The 23,633-nt window shown below is 41.2% G+C and overlaps 1 protein-coding gene across 3 annotated transcripts in view; it reads left to right on the top strand.

The window, feature by feature from the left end:
• Helz (helicase with zinc finger) overlaps positions 1–23,633 on the top strand; it is a 157,781-nt gene that overhangs the window by 101,714 nt on the left and 32,434 nt on the right. For all 3 annotated transcript variants that reach the window (XM_028865232.2, XM_037200965.1, XM_028865233.2), the window contains 3 exons: positions 6,320–6,503; positions 8,603–8,831; positions 19,647–19,851. In XM_028865232.2, coding sequence (XP_028721065.1) covers positions 6,320–6,503; positions 8,603–8,831; positions 19,647–19,851 — 618 coding nt within the window. The remainder of the gene's footprint in view (positions 1–6,319; positions 6,504–8,602; positions 8,832–19,646; positions 19,852–23,633) is intronic.

The following is a 23,633-nucleotide window of genomic DNA, read 5'->3' as shown; positions in this document are numbered from 1 at the left end:
ACGACTTTACTGGACTGAAAGTATTTTGGGAAAAATTCTTTTTATGTTATGAAAATGCAAAGACAACATTTGTGCTACTTTTAAATATTAAACATGTAACTTTAAAGAAATTTCAAGACACTTTGAACTTACCCATGGTTGTTCAGTCACGTGAGTTACTGCTGTCAAAATTTTTTGAGGTACATTGCCCAGGGGCTTTTCCACAGATAGAAAACTAGATTCTAGTTTACTGTAGCTGAGTCTCAAGGGAAAAAAAAAATTAGAGTATATATTAATTAGATAATTAATGATATTAATTTCACACACATATATAATATATTTTGATCATATTCACAAACCCTGCATTGTTTCAAGACAGAGTCTCACTATGTAGCCTTGGCTGGCCTGGAAATTACTGTGTAGACCAGACTGGCTTTGAATTCACAGATATCTGTCTGCCTTGCCTCCCAAGTGCTGGGATTAAAATCAGGCACTACCACACTTGGGCTTTCTTTAATTATTTCATTTATATTGATAGACCCCAGACCCATGGTACTACCTTCTCGAGGGGGCGCCCCAAGAACCCAGACTCCGATCCAGTTGATGTAACAGCAAGAGGTGTTTATTAATGCAGCTGTACAGTCGGGCTAACTCAGCTGCAAGGAGCAAGAGTCGCGTCTATTGCAATTACATGGGTACTTTTAAAGGAAAAACCCACAAAAGCCATAAGATAACAATTCCCATACAATTTCATGGCCTGATCACAGGGTGATCACAGAGTGGGTACAGTCACATCGGCATGCACATTCTTCCTGAAACCTCAAGGGGGGGTATCAGGGCGGGAGTGGAGTTTACACAAAGGTCACAGTGGTCCTTCCTGGAACACTTGCAACTATCCCAGTCACAGTTGAGCACATCTCTTAACAGAAATCTTTTTACATTGTTACATTGTGGCAGGGGTGGTTGAATAATGGCTGAGTCAGGTTGCCTTTGGAACTAGTTTTCTTTTTAGTTCCTTATTCTCCTGGGGCTTGGGGGGTGGGTGTAAGCCTGAAGGGTTAGGGTCTTTCAATATATACATGTATGTATTTGTTTATTTAAATGTACTTGTTTTACTGTTATTATTTTTAATCACAACTTTTATTTTGAGATTCTTTCTTTTCTTTTTTTTTTATATTTTGGTTTTTCGAGACAGGGTTTCTCTGTGTAGCTTTGCGCCTTTCCTGGATCTCACCCTGTAGACCAGGCTGGCCTCGAACTCACAAAGATCCGCCTGCCTCTGCCTTCCGAGTGCTGGGATTAAAGGCGTGCGCCACCACCGCCCGGCTATTTTGAGATTATTAATTATATCATTTCCCCCTTCTCTTTCCTCCTAATTCCTTCATATATCTCCTCACTCTCTTTGAAATTCATGGCCTCTTTTACCTTAATTGTTTTATACACATATATGTATGTATGTATGTATGCATGTGTGTATAAGTGTGTGTGTATCTCTATATATAATTCCCCCCTAAATATATGAATACAAGCTGCTTAGTCTGTATAATATTACGTGTATGTTTTCAGGGCTGACCTTTTGGAATTGGGTAACTGATTGATGTGCTCTTCCCTGGGGCAGACCATTTCTCTTGGTCTCAGCATCCCTCGGTTGCCTCTAGTTCTTTGTCTAGGATAAAGGTGTAATGAACTTCCCCCTTCCATGTTTGCTGTCTCTTGGTATTATCCTTGCTCAGGTCATATTAATGCAATCATGTTAATCAGATTTTATGGGTTAGCTTCTCTGACGTTTCTAGGAGACAAATTCTCATAGCAAATTTCCTGTGCCTCTGGTTTTTAAAATCTTTCCACACCTCTTCTGAAATAATTCCTGAGCCTCAGGTCCAGGAGTTGTGTTATGGATAAGTATCAGTTGGAACTGGACTTTACAACTCTGCATTTTCATCAACTCTGGTTTTCTGTTGATGGTGAGAAATTTCCTTGATCGAAGGGTGAGGATTACACTTACTTTTGTATATAAGGATAAATATTTAGATTTAACTAGGATTATACTGGATTAGTAAAATAGTGATTGTAGGTTCTCCTTCAAGATCCATGACTTCACTAGCCCTGGTTAGGTGGCTAGGTTTCCAGTACCAGAAATGATTTCCCTCTTGTTGAGTGGATCTTAAGTTCAATTCTGGATTTGTTGGTTACTGCCAAGGCATGTATGCCAGTACTGTATCCTTAGGATTACCATGCCATGCTGGTTGTTTATGGTTCATAGCTGGATAGGACCATTGGTTGCTTTTTTCCTTTTGGAGCTTCCATGGCGCCTTCTTGTACCACAAAAGTTGGTCCCCAAGGAGGAGGATTTCATGTCTGATCCAGCTGTGTCCTCTGCGTCCTGTGTCCCAAGTGCATGGTGTCTTCAGCAATAGGGATTTATCTGCCACCTCTGGGGGTAACAGCTATAGCCTATATATTGTATTAGGAGTCTCTTAGACAACCTTGAAGAGAATCTCAAAAGAGTGCTTCTCATACCTAGTGTTGGTGTTTTGTTAGATCATCTATGATGGCTCTTGTGGGGATCATTGTCAGCTTAGATGTGGAAATTTCATTTAAATTATATAAGTGTATGTGTATGCAAACTTGCATGTATTGTATATTTAGTTGTCTAAGGATGTCTCTATGGCCAGCCGTGTGTATGTGTGTGTGTGTGTGTGTGTGTGTGTGTGTGTGTGTGTGTGTGTGTATATATATATATATATATATATGTGTGTGTGTGTGTGTGTGTGTATATATATATATATATATATATATATAAAATCAGGATCTCTTTCAGATTTATCTAACTGAATTTCAGGGATTATGGAGAAACCCCACACAGCTCGACATCTACTCTCCCCTTTTCAGCTTCCGTTCTCATACATGTTATGTCAATGCTTCGTAATTGGAAAGATACTTGTTCAAGTGTGTGTGTGTTTGTGTGTGTTTATATGTGTGTGTGGACAACTCCAAGAGGAGAGACGGGACAGACACAGAGTTTAATTCCCCCTGTGGGGAGATTCATGGTGTTATAATAACATGCTGGTTATGTCACCACCAAGCTTCACTCCCACTTAGCCCTATATTACTATTCCTGTTGAGTGTTTATGATCTTGTCACCTCTCTGTGTGGTTTGAGTGACTACCTGGCATAATTGTTCACCTGCCTCTTGTGTGTGGACTGTCAGCACATAGTGTATTTATGTGTTGCAGCTTGACGTTATTTTATACAGTTGTTCTTAAATCAGTTGAGAGGGGGAAGGAAAAGAAGCAGCTGTGTTCTGCCTTTTGTCAGGGTCAAGTCTAGCGATTTGCATTGCTGTTTGGTACCATTTGATTATAGACCGAAGAATGTCCTCTGGTGTTTCTGGTCAGCTAGTCTGCTAGTAGGGAATTCTCTCAGTTTGTTTATCTGTAAATGTGTTTATTTTCCCTCTGTTTTGAAAGTTTTGCTGGATGTAAGATTATTGGTCAGTCTCCCCCCACACCATTCCCCTTCTCTTTCTGATGAGAAGTTAATGTGTTTATCTTTAGCATGTCTTTGTAAATATGGTTGTTTTTCTTTTCTTGCTTTTAAGATTTCATTTTTGTCTTTGATTTTGAGCATTTTGACTGTAATATGTCTGGGCGCACATCTTAGTGTACATCTGGGTGTATTTATATAACTTGAAGTTCATTGTATTTACATGTGTTTTTCATCAGGTATGGATGTATTTTAGCCATCATTTCCTTGGACATTTTTATTAGCATACATTAGCATAATTTTAAAGAGTAACAAAGTTTCATCATGGCATTTTTATGCATGTACATCAAGTATTTCGGTCATGTTTACCCCTCTTTCCCCCCTTTTTTTTCTCATGAGAATTATCCTTTTACATCCACACCATCTCCCCCAACCCGCCTCCAGATTTCTCATGTGAGAGACAACATATGCTATTTGTCTTTGTGAAGCTGACTTATTTCAGATTTGATATGATAATCTAGTTCATCCATTTTCCTGCAGAAAAATGTATTTTTTCTTTTGATGGCAGAATAAAGCTCCATTTTTTTTGTATTTGTAAACACACATATTTGTTTGTTTTTGTTTCTCTGTGTAGCCGTGGCTGTCTTGGAACTTGCTCTGTAGACCAGGCTGGCTTTAAACTCAGAGATCTGCCTCCCTCCCAAGTGCTGGGATTAAAGGTGTGTGCTACCATGCCCAGCCTGATTTTCTTTGGATATGTTTAATGTATTTTTTTCTTCTCTCCATCTGATTTTCTCTAATATTAGATAGAGGTTGGAGTTGAATTATGCCCCTTTGGTAGTTTTTCTTCATCGATTTCCTCACTTTGGGTAGTATTCTCTGACTTGTCTTGTTTGCCAAGTCTTCTGTCAGCACAGATCTGTTGACTCCTGCTAGTATCTTTTCATGTCCGTTATCTTACCTTTATTTAATTCTTTGGGGCATGAACTGTGATCCAGCTGAAGTTGGGTTTCTTGACAGTGTTGCCAGTTTGTGAAGTTTACTTTAAAAAAAAAAAGCTATTTATTAAAAATACAAATTTTATTTATATTAAGTATCAGTGTGGATTTCTACATTTGAGTACAAATGCCTGGGGAGACCAGAAGGAGTTTTAGATCCCCTCCCTGCAGCTAGAGTTACATACAAGTGTTTGTCAGCCTCCTAGTATGGGGGCTTGGAACCAGACTCAGGTCTTCTGGAAGACTAGACAGTACTGTTAACTGCTGAGCCATCTCTCCAGCCTCTAGTAAGTATCTTCTGCATTTAGACCAAGGGAAGTTGGGATCCATTGATTCTCACTGGCTGCTGAATGTATATAGGATAGGTGTTTTTGTCATGAGAAAGACTGTATGCTTCTCCTGTGGTCTTCCTCAGATCTCCGCTGTGCTGTAGGAGGTGGGGACAAGGGGACAGGCTCTACCCAGCTGCTGCTAGCTGCTCAATACCGGCCTTTTGCAGTAGGGAACTGTGGAAATAGAGTCTGCCAGTGTTTACTGGTTGCTCAAACCACCTGCAATAGCTTCCTCAACACAGGGATCTGAGGGATATTGAAATTGACTGCTGAAGCAGAGCTGGAAACAGCCCCCAGTGTGGATGCCCAAGCCTCTCTCTGTTCTTACTGAGGGGCTGCAGATTTCATTAAACAGACGTTTCTTTCTTGCTTGTAAGCTCTCTGATCAGTTTCTAGAGTCTTTGCTGAGTTTGACTAGTGTACAGCAGATCTGTTTGGGAGACAGTTTTCATTTTGATACCATTTTATGCTACTTAAAATGTAAGAATATAAATGGAGTGATAGGGTAGGGCAGTGGTTAGGTTGTTGCTTCATGGTGGAAACTGTTGGGGTTTTGTAGCAGAGTATCTCCTGTGTTTCGTTTGCTCCACATCTGTCCACACAGGCAAAGACATGCTGTTCATATTCCTTACTGCAGTAGACATTATAATTTCAAATAGAAATTGTTAGTAAATACTAAATAAATACTATAGTTAAAAGACATCATTTAAAAATTTCCACTTCAGCTGTATGACACTAGAATCTTGCCTGACTCTGGAATAAACTTGCCAGATATAGATAGATAGATAGATAGATAGATAGATAGATAGATAGATAGACAGACAGAAAGTAGATAGGTGTGTAGGTAGATAGATAGGATTGTTTTCTAAGTAATAATCTCTTAGGAGTTATGAACATGTCTTATTAATCTGCGCCAAGCAACTTGCTGTATATAATCTATAGGAAAGTTCATGTGATGACTTGGCTGAACTTTGTACCACAAGTAGGGAACAGATTTGGAAAGTCTGTTTGAAGTTTATCGTAATCCTAGCTGAGGTTTGTGTCACCTAGCAGCTGGTGGATGGTCCTGCTTAGTTCTATCAGTATGGGACGAGGGGAACTCAGTGGAATCTTCTGGTTGGTTGGGTAGTTTCCATGGCTTGCTCGAGAGTGGACTGAGAAGCACCAGGGTGGTGTGGACTTGCTTTCCTGTTTTCCCTACATTGGTAATTCTATCCTGTTTTTCTGTAACATTCCAGCCCTTTTTTACTTTAAGAATGGGGGATGTGGAAGACGTGGCCACTTGCCCAGCATGATGTCTTGGTTTCAGTGTTTCCACTAGTCATATTATAGGATTTTACTGTTTGAAATGTTAGTACAGTGTTACCTTCCTTACTATGTTCATGTCAGGAATGTACTACTCCCATTTGTAGGTTGGTTTTTAAATGACATTTACCAAAATGCAACCCTGTATCAGTCCGCTTCAGTTACCATATTCTTTGCCCAAACACCAGTGCTAATTTTAAAAAGTCTGTTTGTTTGAAGGTGTTTGAAGTGGTGGAGCGTGTGGAAGAGCTAAGAAGGAAGTGGCCAGTTGCCTGGGGGAAGTTAGATGATGGCAGTATTGGTGTGGTGACTCCATATGCTGACCAGGTCTTTAGGATCCGTGCTGAACTTCGGAAAAAGAGACTCTCTGATGTGAATGTAGAAAGGGTGCTGAATGTTCAAGGTAAGTGTTAACTGGAATGAACCAAATTGTTCAAATGGCCTAAAGTGTGTCCAGATTGGATTTGTAATTCTCTCAAACAATCTTAGATCTTTAAGAAATGTAATATAAAGAAAGAAAGAAAAGAAAAAAAGAAATCTCCTTACTTTTTTTGGGCCAGCAATGATATATTCATTTCCTGTCAAGCTCTTTAATGCTGAATTTGTGTGTTTATTAAAATTGCAATACCAAATAAAGATAATAAAAACAAATTAAAAATTTCTATCACCATAGTAATGCCATGGGTATCTGTGATATAACAATATACAACATAATACATGCTGTTGTACTGTATTTGGGGACTAATTTGAAATATTTTATCTGTAGACTTCCTTAAACGACTAGTTACCAGCAAACTTGTTTTCACTGTTCATGAAATGAGTCATTAGAAACTTTGTGCCTTTAAATATATGAAGTAGTGTGATGATGTGAACACTAGAAAAAGCCCAGGGGTGTTAGGTCCATGATGCAACAGGAAGAGTATTCCAGTGTCTAGATCATGGGAAGCAAGAGGCTCCCGTCTCCCATGTCACACTCAATTGGTTATTTTAGTAATGAACACAAATGCTCACAAAGTAAATGTAGGTCAGCTGATGCTCTGTTCTGTATCCACATGGGTGAAGAGCAGATGAAGATGTGGGGTAGAGAAGAGAAAACTAAAGACTGATATTAACGCTGTTGTCAGATGTTTGGATCTTTGCCTTACAATGAGGGATGTTAGATTCCTAAGGAACAAATGCTACAAACCCAGACTCCATCAGGCTTCTTTTTGAAATCAGCTGTGTCTGTTCTGTGTAGCAGGAGATTAAATAGCTGTGCTTCCAGAAAAAGACTTCTTGTGTAGGGTGGATGTTGGGCTAGATAATCTTAAAGATTAGTTCCAGCAATAATGACTAGGGAAAAAAAATCAAGCTAGGCATGGTGATGGTACATACTTGTGATCTGAACATTCAGAAGGCTGAGACAGGAGGATCACCAGGAGTTTTAGGGCAGCCTGGACCACATAGTAGATTTAGGGCCAACTTGGCAATTTAGCAAGATCTTTTTTTTTTTTTTTGGTTTTGGTTTTAGTTTTTTTTCGAGACAGGGTTTCTCTATGTGGTTTTGGTGTCTGTCCTGGATCTTGCTCTGTAGCCCAGGCTGACCTAAAACTCACAGAGATCTGCCTGCCTCTGCCTCACGAGTGCTGGGATTAAAGGCATGTGCCACTCACTGGCACAAGATCTTTTTTCAAATGCAAAACAATATCATAATAACTTTTTTTTGTGTAGTAAAAATGTCCATAACAAAACTTAACATTTTGAGCATTTTTATGTGAGCAGTTCAGTGGCAAGCGGTGCGTTCATTTCTGTGGTACGTCACCACCACCCATCCGTCACTAGGACTGCCCATCTTTCCAAACTGTGACTCTGTACTCATTAAATAATACCTCCCATTCTTCTTCTCTAGTCCTTGCTGAACACTATTCTGTTTTGCCTCCTCTCTGTGAATTTCACTGCTTTAGGGCCTCTTATAAGACTCAGATAGTACAGCTTGAGTAGCTCTTACCCAAAGTGCTTGGGGTCAGACACGTTTCAGACTCAGAGCTGTCCAGTTTAGGACTTTTTCCCTCCAATTATACCTGTCCTTTTGTGACTAGGTTTTGTTCAGGTAACACAGTGTCTGAGGTTCATTCATGTTGTAGCATTCGTCAGCTAAGTAACTCATTATATGTAATGACACTGGTGTGTCTGTGGACACTGACTGGGTCATACTTTTTAGCATCATGAGCAAGGCTTCATTGAGCATGGGTAGCAAGTCCTCCTGGAGACCTTGCTTCCAGTTTGGTGGTTTTTTTCTGAAGTGGACTTGCTGGATCAGATGGTCACTCAGTTTCATTTTGGAGGACCCGCCACAGTTTTCCAGAACAGCTGTGCACTTCTTACAGCTATACATAAGGTTGGGATTTCTCATGTTTTACCAGTACCTGTGGTTTAACAGTTATGATTTTAAAGATGCAAGCTTTATTCTATCAGTGATTCAGAGTGATGATCTTGCCTTGTTTTCAACTTTTTTTTTTGTAGGAAAGCAATTCAGAGTTCTGTTTCTTAGCACAGTACGTACACGCCACACTTGCAAGCATAAGCAGACACCGATTAAAAAGAAAGAGCAACTTCTGGAAGACTCCACTGAGGACTTAGATTATGGTTTTTTGTCTAACTACAAACTTCTCAATACTGCCATCACAAGAGCACAGTCCCTGGTTGCTGTGGTGGGAGACCCCGTTGCTTTGTGCTCTATTGGAAGGTGTAGGTAAGTCTGTATTACTGAACTGAGAGAGATTCTAAATGGGAAATATGGAGTAATTTACATCCTTATGCATGTATTTATCTGTATGACTTCATGGTGAGTTAAAATCAGGCTTATTGTTAATGTTGTTACCTGACATCTAGTATTAGTAAGAGCTCTGGTGGTTAGTGGCTATTCGTGGTACATCCATAGTGGTCTATTCAGTCAGTAGCCAGCAGATACCTCCCAAGTGTGTCTGTGTTCTCTGCACTCCTCCAGCCTGGAGATGGTCAGTGAGCAAAACAGAGATAGACATCTGTCTCTGTGGTGGGACAGGAAGAGTGACAGACTAAATAAGAACATTGCATAGTACTTACTAAATATATTAATACCAAAAACAAACCGAGAGCATGAGGAGCATTTTGGGGTGACAGATGAGATGAAGTGGCTTGGGACCAGAAAGGGTGTGCTCAGAGGAGCCTCCCCAGCAAGGTGACTCAAGTGATTTGGAAGAGCCAGGGTGGGCTATGCATCCCTGCAGCTGAAGTCTAGGAAGAAGGGCCAGCTGGTGCCAGAGCCCCGAGGTGGGGCATGTGTGTGTAAAGTTTAAATTTACTTTGGTCAAGTTTAAATTTTATACTGTCTACTGCTTTCCCCTCCCCTTGCTTCACTGTTGTTTTAATTCCTTAAAAACTGACTTTTATTATTAAATTTATTTCTGACAATTTCATACATGTATATAATATGGTCTAATAAAACTCAGTTCCAAGTTTTGATGAATTTTGTAGTCATTTTCTTTTAAGGCTTCTGTTTGTTTGTTTGTTCCTTTGTTTTGAGACAGGATTTCTCTGTGTAGCCCTGACTGTCCTGGATCTTGCTCTGTAGACCAGGCTGGCCTCGAACTCAGAAATCCAACTGCCTCTGTCTGCTTCTTGAGTGCTGGGATTAAAGGCATGTACCACCATGTCCTTTGCGGGGCTTCTTAATGTAAATAGTTTTTATGTCTGGTTAAAATTAAAATACCTTAAAATTAAGGGAGTAAGAGAAAGTAATCATAGCTTGCTTTTTGGGTAGTTAAGAACAATGGTTTTACTAAAATATAGCTGAACTACCACCTAGAAATTTCTCTGTACAATTGTAGTCTTGGCCAGTAAATAAGAATGTATTTTTGAAAGAAATTTACAATATTTTGTTAGGAAAAAGAGAGAGATATGCTAGGGACTGATTGCATATTATAAGTGTGACAGAACCTGCCATATAAGTTCAGAATGGTAAAAAGAAGTCAGACAGTCCCTAAGATGCCCTGGCAGTCATTTCTTTTTTGATGTTACAATAACTCTGCACCCTATTTTATTGTATAATTAATTCCTATTTTATTTTAAATTATGTGTATGTATATATTTGTGTATGGATATGTGCACATGAGGGCAGGTGTCTAGAGTTACACGTGGTTATGAGTCACCTGACATGGGTGCTGGGAACCAAGCTCAGGTCCTCTGGAGAACAGCAAGTGGTTTTTGCTGTTGTTTTGTTTTTTGTTTGTTTGTTTGTTTTAGTGTTTTGTTTTTTCAAGACAGGTTTTCATTGTGTAGCCCTGGCTGTCCTTGAACTCATTCTGTAGCCCAGGCTGGCCTTGAATTTACAGAGATCTAACTGCCTCTGCCTCCTGAGTACTTGGATTAAAGGTGTGCAGCACCACCTCCAGCCAGCAAGTGTTCTTAACCACTGAGCTGTGGCTGGAGCCCTGCACCTTATGGTTTTGAGATCGGCGCTCTCACTGAACCTGGAGCTCACCAGTTCTCTGGTCTGGCTGCCTAGGAGCCTGCCTGCCAGCTCCTCCTGTCTTCCTGTCCGTACTCCTCAGCACTGAGACTCTAGGCCTGACCTCCACACCGAGCTGTCTGTACCCATGAGCCGTGTGTGCAGCACCAGGTTAGCAGGACCTTCTCCAAGGGAAAGCAAGCCGTTAGCAACAGACTATGCTTCTAAGGTCAGGAGGAGCAGCTTTTTCTTTAGAAAGTAAAGCTCATAGGTCTCATCGCTCACCTCGGAGCAATTGTGTGGTCACATGACGTCAGTTTTATCTCTGAAAAATTATTGCCATGTGTTTATAATCACTAATGACAAAATCTGGGGAAAGGAATATATTCTAGGTTACAGAACACTCTATCTGTCTATCATCTATCTATCTATCTATCTATCTATCTATCTATCTATCTATCTATCTATCTATCTATCTATCTGTGTGTGTTTAGGTGCGCGCCTCTGCATGATGTATGTGTAGGTATTAACACTATAGCACATATATAGATGTCCACAGGAACTGTGTAATTGGGTCTCTCCCTCCACCTGTCCCCAGCTCCAGAGGTTACGCTCAGATCATCATGCAGGCTCAGCCAGCACTTCGCTGCCTGAGCCATCTTACTAGGCAGGGCCAAGGATATTAACGAGTCTCCTAATTTTACTCCCGTCCTGAGAAGTTTGCTTTAGTTTCTCAACTGTCTATCCAAATATTAGAATGTTGTAGTGTTTTGCCATTTGTGTTTGTGTTTAATGTTTATGATTAGATAATATAAAATGGGAGCATGTGTGTGCAGACAGCTCTGTACTCTCAGGAGGATGAATGGGCTGAGTTGTGTGGAGCCATATTACTGTGCGCTCTCCTAGCAAGTAATTCTAAGTACTTAGAAGCCTGAATGTTGTTGAAGAAGCCACTACATCTTTTGTGGACAGACTACACTGGACGGCACAGGATTAGCGTTTTTTAGTCTATCTGTGACATGAATTGTCACTTTCTCCAAGCAGATTGGTAAAGAATTCTTCCTGGGGCCTGCTGTCAAGTGCATGGCTAATTTTCAACTTTAGGCTGGGTCTAACAGATAATTTATTTCGAACTGAATCTCGGTTACTGAGGACTGCAAATAATTCATGTGCTAAGCCAAGTGTTTGCAGGGAAGCAGTAAACTGTTCAAGAGAGGGAGAGATTACACGGTGAGATTGTTGATTGATTGCCTCTTTCATTTGGATAGTTTAAATCATGGTTCCAGCTCAAGAGTTGGTAGTAATACAATCAATAATAATAATTTTGCCAACCAACTAATACAGTTAACAATACAGGCCAAGTCCAGGAGATGTGATGTGACTCCCTGGTCCTGTCAGAAGGGAGGAGTGAGTTCTTTGTAGTTGGGCTTCATTAGCACCCTCCCCACTTTGTATTGTTTATTAGAAAGTAACATGCTATTCTCAGGGGTTACTGGGGTTTCAAGAAATAATTCCTGTGTGTTACACCAGCTTAATCTGTTCTTTTTTGTTGTTGTTGTTTTGAACAGAATTTGTCTATTAGTCTGAAATAGGTACAGTGAACTTCTTCCTTCCCGCAGCAAATATTAATCCAGCACCTACTCCTGACCAACTCTCTGCCAGGTGCTGCCTTGTGTACGTGGCACACGTTGCCCCATTTAGTCAAACCAGGAATTGGACAGCAGGCTGTTTTATATTCATCTTAGATGGGCAGCCGGGTGCTGTGAACCACCCCCACCCCCACCCCTGCGCGCCGAGACAGGGTTTCTCTGTGTAGTTTTAGTGCCTGTCCTGGATCTCACTCTGTATACCACACTGACCTCAAACTCACAGAGATCTGTAGGCTCTGCTTTCCGAGTACTGGGATTAAGGCATACGCCACCGCCACCCAGCCAGTGAGTTTAAATAAAACTGCTCAAGGCCTCAGCTCATGAGAACAGTTGTAGAGCAACTTTAAAACTCAGGCCCTTCTCAGAGACCCCAGTTTCCCAGGAAGGATGATTGTGCATGACCGATGTTGTTCTACATCATAGCGTTGGAGGACTTAACAACTGAATTTCAACATTAACACATTTCGTTAACTTGGTAAATAGAAACATATTTAATACACGTGTAGAATATGACCCAGGGACATCAAGGGAATACTTATTTGGTGTGTGTGTGTGTGTGTGTGTGTGTGTGTGTGTGTGTGTGTGTATTTTCACGTGACTTTTTAGTGTTTTACCAGTGATTTTAGAAACAAAGCTAACACAAAATCCAAAGTGCGCCCCCCCCACCCCCCAATAAATCCAGGTGCTGGGCTGATGAAAGACCCTATCTTAAAGAACAGCAACACAAGCCTGGCTGCTCCTGAAGTTGACCTCTGACCTCCATCCCACTGCACACTTACATCCACATACATGTACTCACTCACACACAAAATGAAAAGTAGCATCATGTCTTCTCAGATACATGAAATTATGTTACAGTGTGTAGACATAAGTGGCTTTCTAGCCAACATTTCTTTTAAAAAATGGTCAGCATAGTAAGAGATTGCCATTTTAGGGAGATTGCCAAGGATGGCAAAGCCCTTAACTACAGTGGTGAATTCTCATCCCTGAATACAGTTGAAATTCTCACCTGCCCTTCCACTTCATGTGCTAGAAATTCCTTACGATGCCAGTGTGAGTGGTCCTTGGAAGAGACATCCTGGGGCTGTTGAAACGGCTCAGTGGGTGAAAGCTCCTGATGCCAAGCCTGATGACCTGAGAGCCATCATTTCAGGAGAAGGAGATAACTGACCCCACAAGCTATCCTCTGACCTCCCTTCACATGCCATGGCACACACTTATACCCACACAGTCAAAAGTGTAAAAGAGCTTTTATGGAGAAGAGAACCCAAATTTTTTTTAATCTTTTAAACTAAGAATTTACCTGGGCAGCGGTGGTGCACGCTTTTAATCTCAGAACTCAAGAGGCAGAGCCAGGTGGATCTCTGTGAGTTTGAGGCCAGCCTGGTCTATAGAGTGAGATCCAGGACAGGCTTCAAAACTACACAGAGAAACCCTGTCTAGAAAAACAAACAACAAAACAAAACAGAAAAACAAACAACAACAACAACAACAAACGAAGAATTTTGAGAATAGGTAAGATGGCTCAATAGGTAAAGGCCTTTGCCACATAAACCTAGAGAACTAATGTCACAAAGTTGTCCTCTGGCTTCCACATATATGTCATAGAATGTGTTCCCTGCTAAGAACCCAGGACTTATTTTGTAGGAAATAGTACATACTTCCTTACCTAAGCTGCATGAGGCCCTGGGTGACTCTCCAGTACCCCTGTTCCCTGTGTTTTTCTCTGAAAGTTTAGAAGTAAGAACTTAATGAGAAACATAATAAGGAATGGTAATAACACTGTTTACTCTGTGCTGTACATGAGGAAGCCAGTGCAAAGGGAAACATGCCAGCTGTCACTGCCCATTGCATCTGTTGGGATAGAACCTGGGCCTTTGGCTCTGTCCATGGGACAGCAAGAAGATAAGTCAGGTCTAGGATATAAATTCCATCTTTTGAAACTTGATCTACATATCTTTCTACATGTCTGTCTATCTATCTATCTATCTATCTATCTATATCTAGAGATTTATTTATTTATTGTACACTGGGGCTTTTGCCTGTATGTATGTTTGTATAAGGATGTCAGATCTGGAACAGGAGGTACAGACAGTTGTGTGCTGCCATGTGAGTGCTGGGAATTGAACCTGGGTCCTTTGGAAGAACAGCCAGTGCTCTTAACCACTGAGTCATCTCTCCAGCCCAAAATTCAATTTATTTATAGTAGGTGTGTAGAATGCTTCTGAAATGGTGTCCTTTAAGCCAGGTGTGGCGGCTGCTACCTGTAATCCCAGCAATTGGGAACTTGAGGCAGTAAGATTTTTGTGAGTTCCAGGCCAGCTTGGGCTAGAGAATAAGACACTGTCTCAAACAACAGCAGCAGCAATAGCAAAAAGATCCCCCCACCAAAAAAAAAAAAAAAAAAAAAAAAAAAAAAAACAAAAAAAAAAAAACACCCAAAAGATAAAAAAACACCTTGTATCTGAAAGGGTATTTGATTCTGATCGCTGGGGTTAATGAGCCATTTCCCATGAAATGTGAGGTTCTTTGACATTTCTGCTTAATTCAGTGTTGTTGCAGATCCTGGTCAATAACTGAGGTCAATATGAGGATGGGATGTGAAATATAAGAAGGTAGCTTAAGTGGCTGGAGAGATGGCTCATTGGTTAAAAGCACTGGCTGCTCTTCTAGAGGACCTGAGTTTGAGTCCCAGCACCCATGTGGCAGCTCACAGCTATCTGTAACTCCAGTCCTGGGGGACCTGATGCCCTCTTCTGGCTTCCATGGGCACCAGGCACAAAGGTGATGGACAGATCAGAACACCCACACCTACAAACTAATATCATTATCTTAAAACAGCATTCCTAAGAACATCCCACTATCTAAACTGGAAGTGAAAACTATGTCAAGTAGACTTGATATTACAAATTAAGCCAGATAGAAAAAAAGAATCCATTGGGTCTAGGGAGATGACTCAGTGGTCAAGAGTGCTTGCTTCTCTTCTAGAGGACCAGAGTACAGTTCCACAGCACTCATGCCAGAAAGTTCACATCTTCCTGTAACTTCAGCTCCAGGGGATCCACCACCCTCTTCTGGCCTCTCTGGGCACTTGCACATAAGTGGCATTCACACACACACACACACACACACAAATCTTGAGATATGGATGTGGTTGCTCACACCTTTAATCCCAGTACTCAGATCTCTGAGTCCTAGGCAAACCTGATCTACACAGGTTAGCTAGGATTAGGAAGTGAGAGTCTGTGTAAAATAAGTAAATTCCTTGTATTTTGTCTTAAAGTCCAACACAAATTAAGGTGCCAGGTTATGAAATTTATCACCAGACCTGAATTTTTTCCTTTTGTGTATTGGATAGCAGAGCTGTGTTGATATTTGAATATTGTAGAAAATCTATAGAGTTTGAGATCATGACTACTGTATTAGAGATAATCCTTACTTAGGTTTTCTTCTATCATTACGATAAAGATTTTTATTTCTTAGGTGAAGAGTAATAGAGCAGGTCATCCAGAGTCCTTTTCTGGCCTCCATATACATACAGGGACTTAAGCATACAAACACACTACACACCACACGCTCTCGCGCACACACACAAACTTGGTTCATTTAGGAGGATTCTTTCTGTGTTAGTTACTTTTCTATTGCTGTGCTAAGTCACCATGACCAAGACAACTTATAAAATAAAGCATTAATTTGGGGTTTACAGCTCCATGGGGCAGAGTCCATGACGGTCATGGTGGGGATCTGGCTGTAGGCAAGCATGGCACTGGAGTGGTATGGGAGAACTTACATCTTGATTCACAGCAGGAGGCAGAAAGAGCTAACTGGGAATGGGATGGGCCTTTGAAACCTTAAAACCCATTCCCATTGGCACACCTCCTAATTCTTTACAAACAGTTCTACCAACTGGGCAATCAAGTATTCAAATATATGAGCCAGTGGGGGCTGTCTGTATTCAAACCATCACATGTTTAGTTCTTAAAACAAAAATGAAGGATAGCTTTTCAGTATGCATTTCTTAGCAGCACACAGTTCCTGAAACCAAATGATCATCTTCCTAGCCTTATGCTATGCTCAGAAATACCAAGTGTGGATGCTTTACTTTCCCTTTTCTTTATATTTAGGAATTTTTTTTCTAGACCTATCTCTTAAATTCATCTTTAAAAAATAAGACTAATGGCCCAGCGAGGTGCTTAGCAAGTAAAAGCATTTGGTGTACGAGCTTGACAACCTAACTTTGACCATCAGAACTCATGATAGAGAACTAACCAATGGGAGTTGTCTTCTGACCTCCACGTACACACAGCTACGTGCACCTGTACTTAGATACACATACCCACAAATAAGATGGTAGCATGCAACTGTAAAGAAACACAGTTCAGAATTAAGTGCATGTTAAGACTTGTCCGTCACCCGTACCCACTCATGCCTTAACTTTCTATCACAGCCTTTTCCTTAATGGTTTTGAAGCCTTCTTGATTACCTACTGTCCATCTGGACACTGCAGTGCTAACTAGGGAAGAAGGCACCTCACATGTCTTCAGTGGCGTAAGCTATTATTCTAACCTCATAGGTAGTCACTTTATAATGATAACCAAACACTTAAACTTTATGTTGACTTTTGTAATATTTATTTTGTATTTGGTTTGTTCCCAAACCTTTAATAGCATACAACTGTGGTCAGTGCATTTTTTTGTTTTTGTTTTGTATGTCATAAATTGTTTGTTTGATGTTTAGCACCCAGAAGTGTTTTGTAGTTTTGTATATTTTTCTTTTCTTTTTTAAGTTAGCCTACAAAGTCATGGGTCTCATGGCATTTGTATATATATAATGTATTTGTGTCAGTGGTTCTTAACAATGGTTCTTAATCTACCCAATGCTGTGACCCTTTAGTAATAGTTCCTCATGTTGAGGTGACCCCCAACCATAAAATTAATTTCGTTGCTACTTCATAACTGTAATTTTGCTGCTGTTATGAGTTGTAATATAAATGCCTGGTATACAGGATATCTGATATGCAGCCCCTGTAAAAGGTCATTCCAACCCAGAAGGGGTTGTGGCCCACAGGTTGAGAACCACCGGGTTAGAACTTTGTCCTTCCTCACCCACTTTCCCTGTCTTCCCCCATCCTCCATCAGCCGCTCTTGCTGGTACCCATGCTCCCAACAGCCTGCCTTCTGCCTCCACATCACATGAACTCTTTTTAGCCTCCGCTCCCTCAAGATCTTTGGTCTCATGGTCTCCTTTCTACTTTGATGACCACCCCACTCGCATACACTCACTCCTAAATCTAGATTCTTCATATGAGAGAAAACAGGATATTTGTCTTTTTGAGTTTGGCATGTTTTGCCTCCCACAATGATCTCCCATTTCATCTGTTTTCTTGCAAATATGATTTTGGCTTTCCTTATGGCTGAAGTATATATGCATGTATGTATGCATTCTGTTTATCTGTTGGGGATCTAGGCTGGTTCCATTTCCTAGCTGTTGTGAAAAGTGCAGCAGTAACTGTGGCGGTGCATGCATCTGGGATGTGCCTGGCCTCTGTGCTGTATCTTTTAGGTGCTGTAGCTGGGTCATGTAGCTTTGTAGTGGATGTAGCAGTTTGTGTTCCCACCAGCAGCAAATAGCCCCCTCCCCCAACATCCTCGCCAGCACTGGTTATCACTTGTTCCTTTGGTGATGACCATTCTGACTCTGCTAAGATGAAGCCTTAAAGCAGTTTTTTCTTTTTTAAAAAAAAGGTTTTATTTATTTATTATGTATAGTGTTCTGCCTGCGTACTGGAAGAAGGGCACCAGATCTCATTACAGGTGGTTGTGAGCCACCATGTGGTTGCTGGGAATTGAACTCAGAACCTCTGGAAGATCAACCAGTGCTCCTAACCTCTGAGCCATCTCTCGAGTCCCTTAAAGCAGTTTTAATTTGGATTTCCTTGTCTGTGAAGGATGGTGAACTCTTTTTCAAATATATATCTCTTAAGTTCATTAGCCTGCTTACTGAGTGGGTCAACTTTTTTTGTAATGCTTGTAACAAGTTTTGAATGTGTTTTTTCTTTTTAATATTTACAGATTTGATAAGGAAATGAATAGTGAACATTACAATTTTTACAGTGACTTATATTTTCCATAATTTATTTAGCTTTTACCACTTAGTCAATAATATAAGTTGTGTTTATGACAAGCATCTCTAAGAGAAAAATATATGAGTAGCTGATTATTTTTGAGAATCCTCCTGTGGATTATTTCCTTCATGGCTCCAGTTTATGTTCTGACTGAATTGGTTTTACGTAATCTAGCATATCTAGGTTCTTTTGTGTTGTGTATGTTTGTGTCTATGTGTGCAAGTGCGCGCGCGCGCGCACACACACGTTTACATATGTATGCAAATCTGTGTAAGTCAACATCAGAGTATCTTTCTCACTCTGCAGCTTATAATTTTAGATTAGTTTTTATTTATGTGTCTGTCTGTCTGTCTGTCTGTGCTACATGTGTGGGTGCCGCCTATAGAGGCCAGAAGTCAGGTCCCCAGGAGCTGGAGTTGCAAGCCATCATTGTGCCACCTGAGGTGGGTGCTGGGAATTAAAGTTGGGTCAAGTGTTCTTTATCCGTTCCATCTTACTTTCTTGAGAAGGGAGTCTCTCACTGAACCTGGGACTCAGTGAGATCCTCCCAGGGTATAGGTGCCACACCCCAGCCTTTTGTGTGTGGGTATTGTAGTTCACAACTCAAGTCTTCATGATATGCAGCAAGTATTTTACAGACAGAGTCATCTCCCTAGTCTCACACAAAATTCTTTTCAATCTATAGTTCACACTAATATGCATGGAAATCTGAATTCTCTCTATATGTAGTATATAGATACAGTCATTCGTTACTTACTGATGAGAAAGGCAATTTTGGGTGATATTGTTATTAAATGACTGTCACAGCTGATGTTTACACAGATTAGGACAGCCAGGACATTGTCCACTGCTTTATATATGCAATGTGGTATTGACTAGTCGTTATACAGAGCATAACTGTAGATGTGTATATTTGCATGTATCACTAGAAGTGCATGATACATGTATACGTGTGTATGTGTGTGTGTGTGTGTGTATGTGTAAGACTAGAAGTACAGATTTTCTACAAATTGAGCTACCATCACTTTGAAAACCTTACTATATGGCTCACAAACATATATTTCTGTAATAGTGTGGCCAAAGCTTTTTGTGGTCCTGTTTTATATGTGGCATACTCCTAGATTGACTGCAGTTTGAATATCAAACTTAAGAAGTTTTGTCGTTTGCTAGAAAGATTCTGTCTGTATTGTATGCATGTGAATATTAGCCTTAAGGACTTGAGGTGGGCAGAATTTGAAACCACATTTAGTTACTTCTGTTCACCCGCTGACGTTTGTAACCCAAATTTCTGAATCTTTTCTGCAGGAAGTTTTGGGAGCGATTTATTGCCCTGTGTCATGAAAATCATAGCCTACATGGGATCACATTTGAACAGATCAAGGCACAGTTAGAGGCTTTAGAACTCAAGAAGACGTATGTGTTGAATCCACTGGCTCCTGAATTTATTCCCCGGGCTTTACGACTGCAGCATTCAGGCAACAGCAGCAGACAGCAGCAGTCACCACCCAAGGTAAAGGCCCTCCTTTACACTGGCTTGTTGGGCTAGAGTTCACTTCCCCAAGATGTCTGTGGATGAATGAGAACACAGCATGGGGGGAGCCAGGCTTATGTTGTAGTCATCCTCTGAAAGTGGGAAGACTTTGGGGACTTTTTGTTTTACCTGCCAGCACTCCTTGTTGGGAGACTTGAGACTGGCAGATGACATGCGAATAAAAGCGCAGTGTAAAGGATTACTACACATTTTATTTTATTTAAAAAAACCTAAAACCATTTCTTAATGTAATTTACATATTTGTGTGTGTGCCTGTGCATGCGTGCATAGATGAGGAGGTCAGAGGACAACCTGGGGGAGTCAGCAAATTGCTTCACATGTTAAGCCGCCTTGCCAGCCCCACTGACATATTTAAAGGCATGTCTATACAAGCTATTATGTACAGAGATTCTGTTTTAAAATAATGTTTGAATAAAGCAAATTGTTCTTATCTTTTAATGACCCTTTCATTTCAAGTGGTATTTGACAAAGTTGAGGCAACTTGCTAGATTCTTGAGGATGAAATGGTTCTGTAGTCTGGAAACATCCTTTTTGGAGGGGTCAGAGCTGAGGTGTATGGGGAGGTCAAGGCCATTTGCAGTTCTGAGCCACAGTTATTTTGAGCAAAGACAGCTGGCTTGTTTGTTCCAGTGCATGAAAAACAGAAACAACAACAACAACAACAACCCTTTCTTGCAGTTAGCATCCTGAGAAGGAGATTCTGAGAATGGCACATGTGATTCACTGCAGTCTGCTGGCTCCTGTAGAGTAGGCATGGCATAAACTTATTGCTCGGAACTGAGAGCAGGTTAGCATTGGGCTTTGTTACGCCTAATGTGAGCAGGGATGGATGGCTTACTATTTTCAAGGTTTTTTAGCTGAAGAGGCACTAAGCTGAGGGCAGCTCTGCTAATGCACAGTCCATACGTTCTTAGCTTCATAAAGATGTACTGTGTTTTGCTTCTGTGACTTGGTGTTATAGAGGGCAGTGTGCACAACTGAATCACTTCCCTGGGCCGTGTGTTAGAAGCACAGATAAACCAGGTAGCTGCAAGTCCTTTGGTGGCAGATGTTGGATGGATGACAGCAGGGATGCAGAAGCTGGAGATGGAGTCAGACACACACCCTGGGGTTCTAGTTGAGAGTGGTATTTTGGACATGGGGGCAGGGAGGTTGGGGAAATGTCAACAAAACAACAGTAACAGTGAAACCCAAGCTAGCTCAACTGGGGTGATTTTTGCTTGTGTTAGTCATTGCTGTGGCTCTGTGCCCAGAAGACTAACTGGGTAAAATGATGCTCTAAGTACTTTTTACCTGGGTATGATGATGTACATGCCTGATATCCTAGTATTTGGGACGTAGAAACAAGAGGATCAGTAGTTCAAGGTCATTCTTGGCTCTGTTATAAGTTTAGGCTAGCCTGGGCTACATGACACCCTATCTGAAAAAGAAGTAGTTTTTTTATTTAATGAATAAGAAAGTTCTGTGTTACATTATTGCAGCAAATATCTAATATAATTGACTTACAATGTGCTAAGATTTATTTTCACATTTTAAAGATTTTAGTCTACACCCAGTTGGTCCCTTTGCTTTGGGTTTGACATTGCGTGTGTCAGAAAAACCAACCACTTCATCGTTGGGAAGCCAAACTGGAGGGGAAAAAAAGGAGTGACCAGGTCCCACAAATCCACCCAAGGGCATTTGCTTCTGTCTTGAAGACCTCCCACTCCACCCCACCTCTTACAGGGTCTATCACCTGCTGAGGACCAAGTCTGTGGGGAACATTTCATTTCCAAACTATAGCAAGCTTTTACAACTTGTGGTTTATCACAAGTTCTAATTGGTCTTAACAAAAACTCGGAGTCAGGTATCAGGGTGAAAGCTGAAGGATGAGAGAAGCAGAGCAGCAGCCACTAGAGACTTCTTAACTCTATGAATCCTCACCCCGAAAGGGGCTGAGCTCCTGTCTCCTCTGTCTTATATTCCTCTCTCTGCCCAGCCATATCATTTCCTGTCTTCATCTCCCTAGTGCTGGGATTAAAGACGTGAGATCCCAAGTGCTGGGATCAAAGGTATGTGCCACCACTGCCTGGCTCTTTCTCTTTTAGACTGGATTAATATTGTATAGCTCAGGGTGGCCTTGAACTCACAGAGCTCTGTCTGCCTCTGCCTCCTGAGTGCTGGGATTAAAGGTGTGCGCCACCACTGCCAGGCCTCTACGGCTAACTAGTGGCTTAGCTCCACATTTTGATCTCCAGGCTAGCTTTATTTGTTACATCACAAACAAAATATCACCACAGTATAGGATTCAAGAGAACAGGGGACCACAGGAGCTTACAGTATGTGAAAGTTGAGAATTCATGCTGGCAAGTGACTGAGCAGGTGGAAGTCTTTGCTGGACAAACATGGTGACCTGAGATGGATCTCCTGAGCTCACAGTGGAGGGAAGAGGACCAACCTCCAAGACACCTGCTTGTCTCTGTCTCTCTCTCTCTCTCTCTCTCTCTCTCTCTCTTTCTCTTTCTCTTTCTCTCTCTCTCTCTCTCTCTCTCTCTCTCTCTCTCTCTCTCTCTCTCTCTCTCTCTCTCTCACACACACACACACACACACACAGATCATTTTTTAAGAGGTTTTATTTTATTTTTTGAGATAGGCCCTCACTATGTATGCCTGGAACTTGGTATGTAGACCAGGCTGGCATCAGCTTTCCTTGGTCCACTGCCTCTGCCTCCTGAGTGCTGGGGTTAAAACGTGTACTACCATGTCTGGCTCCAGCCTTTGTTTTTAGTTTTGTGTGTGTGTGTGTGTGTGTGTGTGTGTGTGTGTGTGTGTGTGTGTGTGTGTTTGTTTGTATATGTGAGTACAATGCCTGTGGAGGCCAGAAGAGGGTGTCCAATCCCATGGAGCTGGAGTTACAGGTAGTTGTGAGCCACTAGACTTTGCTGGGAACTGAACTCAGGTCCTTTTCAAGAACGGTATGTGCTCCTAACCGTTGAGCCACCTCTCCTGTCCTCCAAGTTAGTAAACATTTACTGAATGAATAAGTGGGGCAAACAGAGTGAGTGATGAAGAAAGTAAACATTTAAACCAATGAATGATAGATGATATAGATTACATTTACAGATGTCAAAGGTAGGAGCTACAGCTGCTTATAAAAGATCCCACAATTGCACCTTAGCAAAGGTAAGCACACATGCTGAGGTTTATTATTAGATGAAACTAATTATTATAGAATAACTTCTGTACATAGTTAGCTCTAGCTGGCTGCTACATTCAGTTTTGATTATAAGCTACTAAACTGTATTTTGCCCCAAACCAAGTAAATCTGCTGTTTACAGTTACCCATTAAATCAAAATATGGTGGGTAGCTATGTCCTTTGAGTTGTGTGGAGTGTAGAATTAGACTGAAAGGGGTGTGTGTGTGTGTGTGTGTGTGTGTGTGTGTGTGAACCCCAGTCTGCTTTTGATTTGGTATATCACAGAGCACCCAGAGTGGTACTGTCTGTCAGCCAGCAAGCCACTCAGCTTTAAAAGTGGGGTGGGCCTCAATTATAGCTACCTTTGCCTCAGTTTCCACTGCTGATTAACCTCTCCATTAGTGTAGGGACTTAAAAAGAACATGGATTTATCACCTTGGTTGGGATTGACTTGCTTTTGTTTCTCTGTTCTGGGTTTTCAAGGCTGGGACTGGGATGAATTCTGCTTCCATACTGATGCAGGTGGTTGGCAGAATCCAGTTTCTGATGATCTTAGGATTGATA

This window comes from Peromyscus leucopus, chromosome 8b, assembly GCF_004664715.2.
Source record: "Peromyscus leucopus breed LL Stock chromosome 8b, UCI_PerLeu_2.1, whole genome shotgun sequence".
NCBI classification, from domain to species: domain Eukaryota; kingdom Metazoa; phylum Chordata; class Mammalia; order Rodentia; family Cricetidae; genus Peromyscus; species Peromyscus leucopus.
The sequence above is the reverse complement of the archived record's forward strand: the minus strand, read 5'-3'. Positions and strand labels throughout refer to the sequence as shown.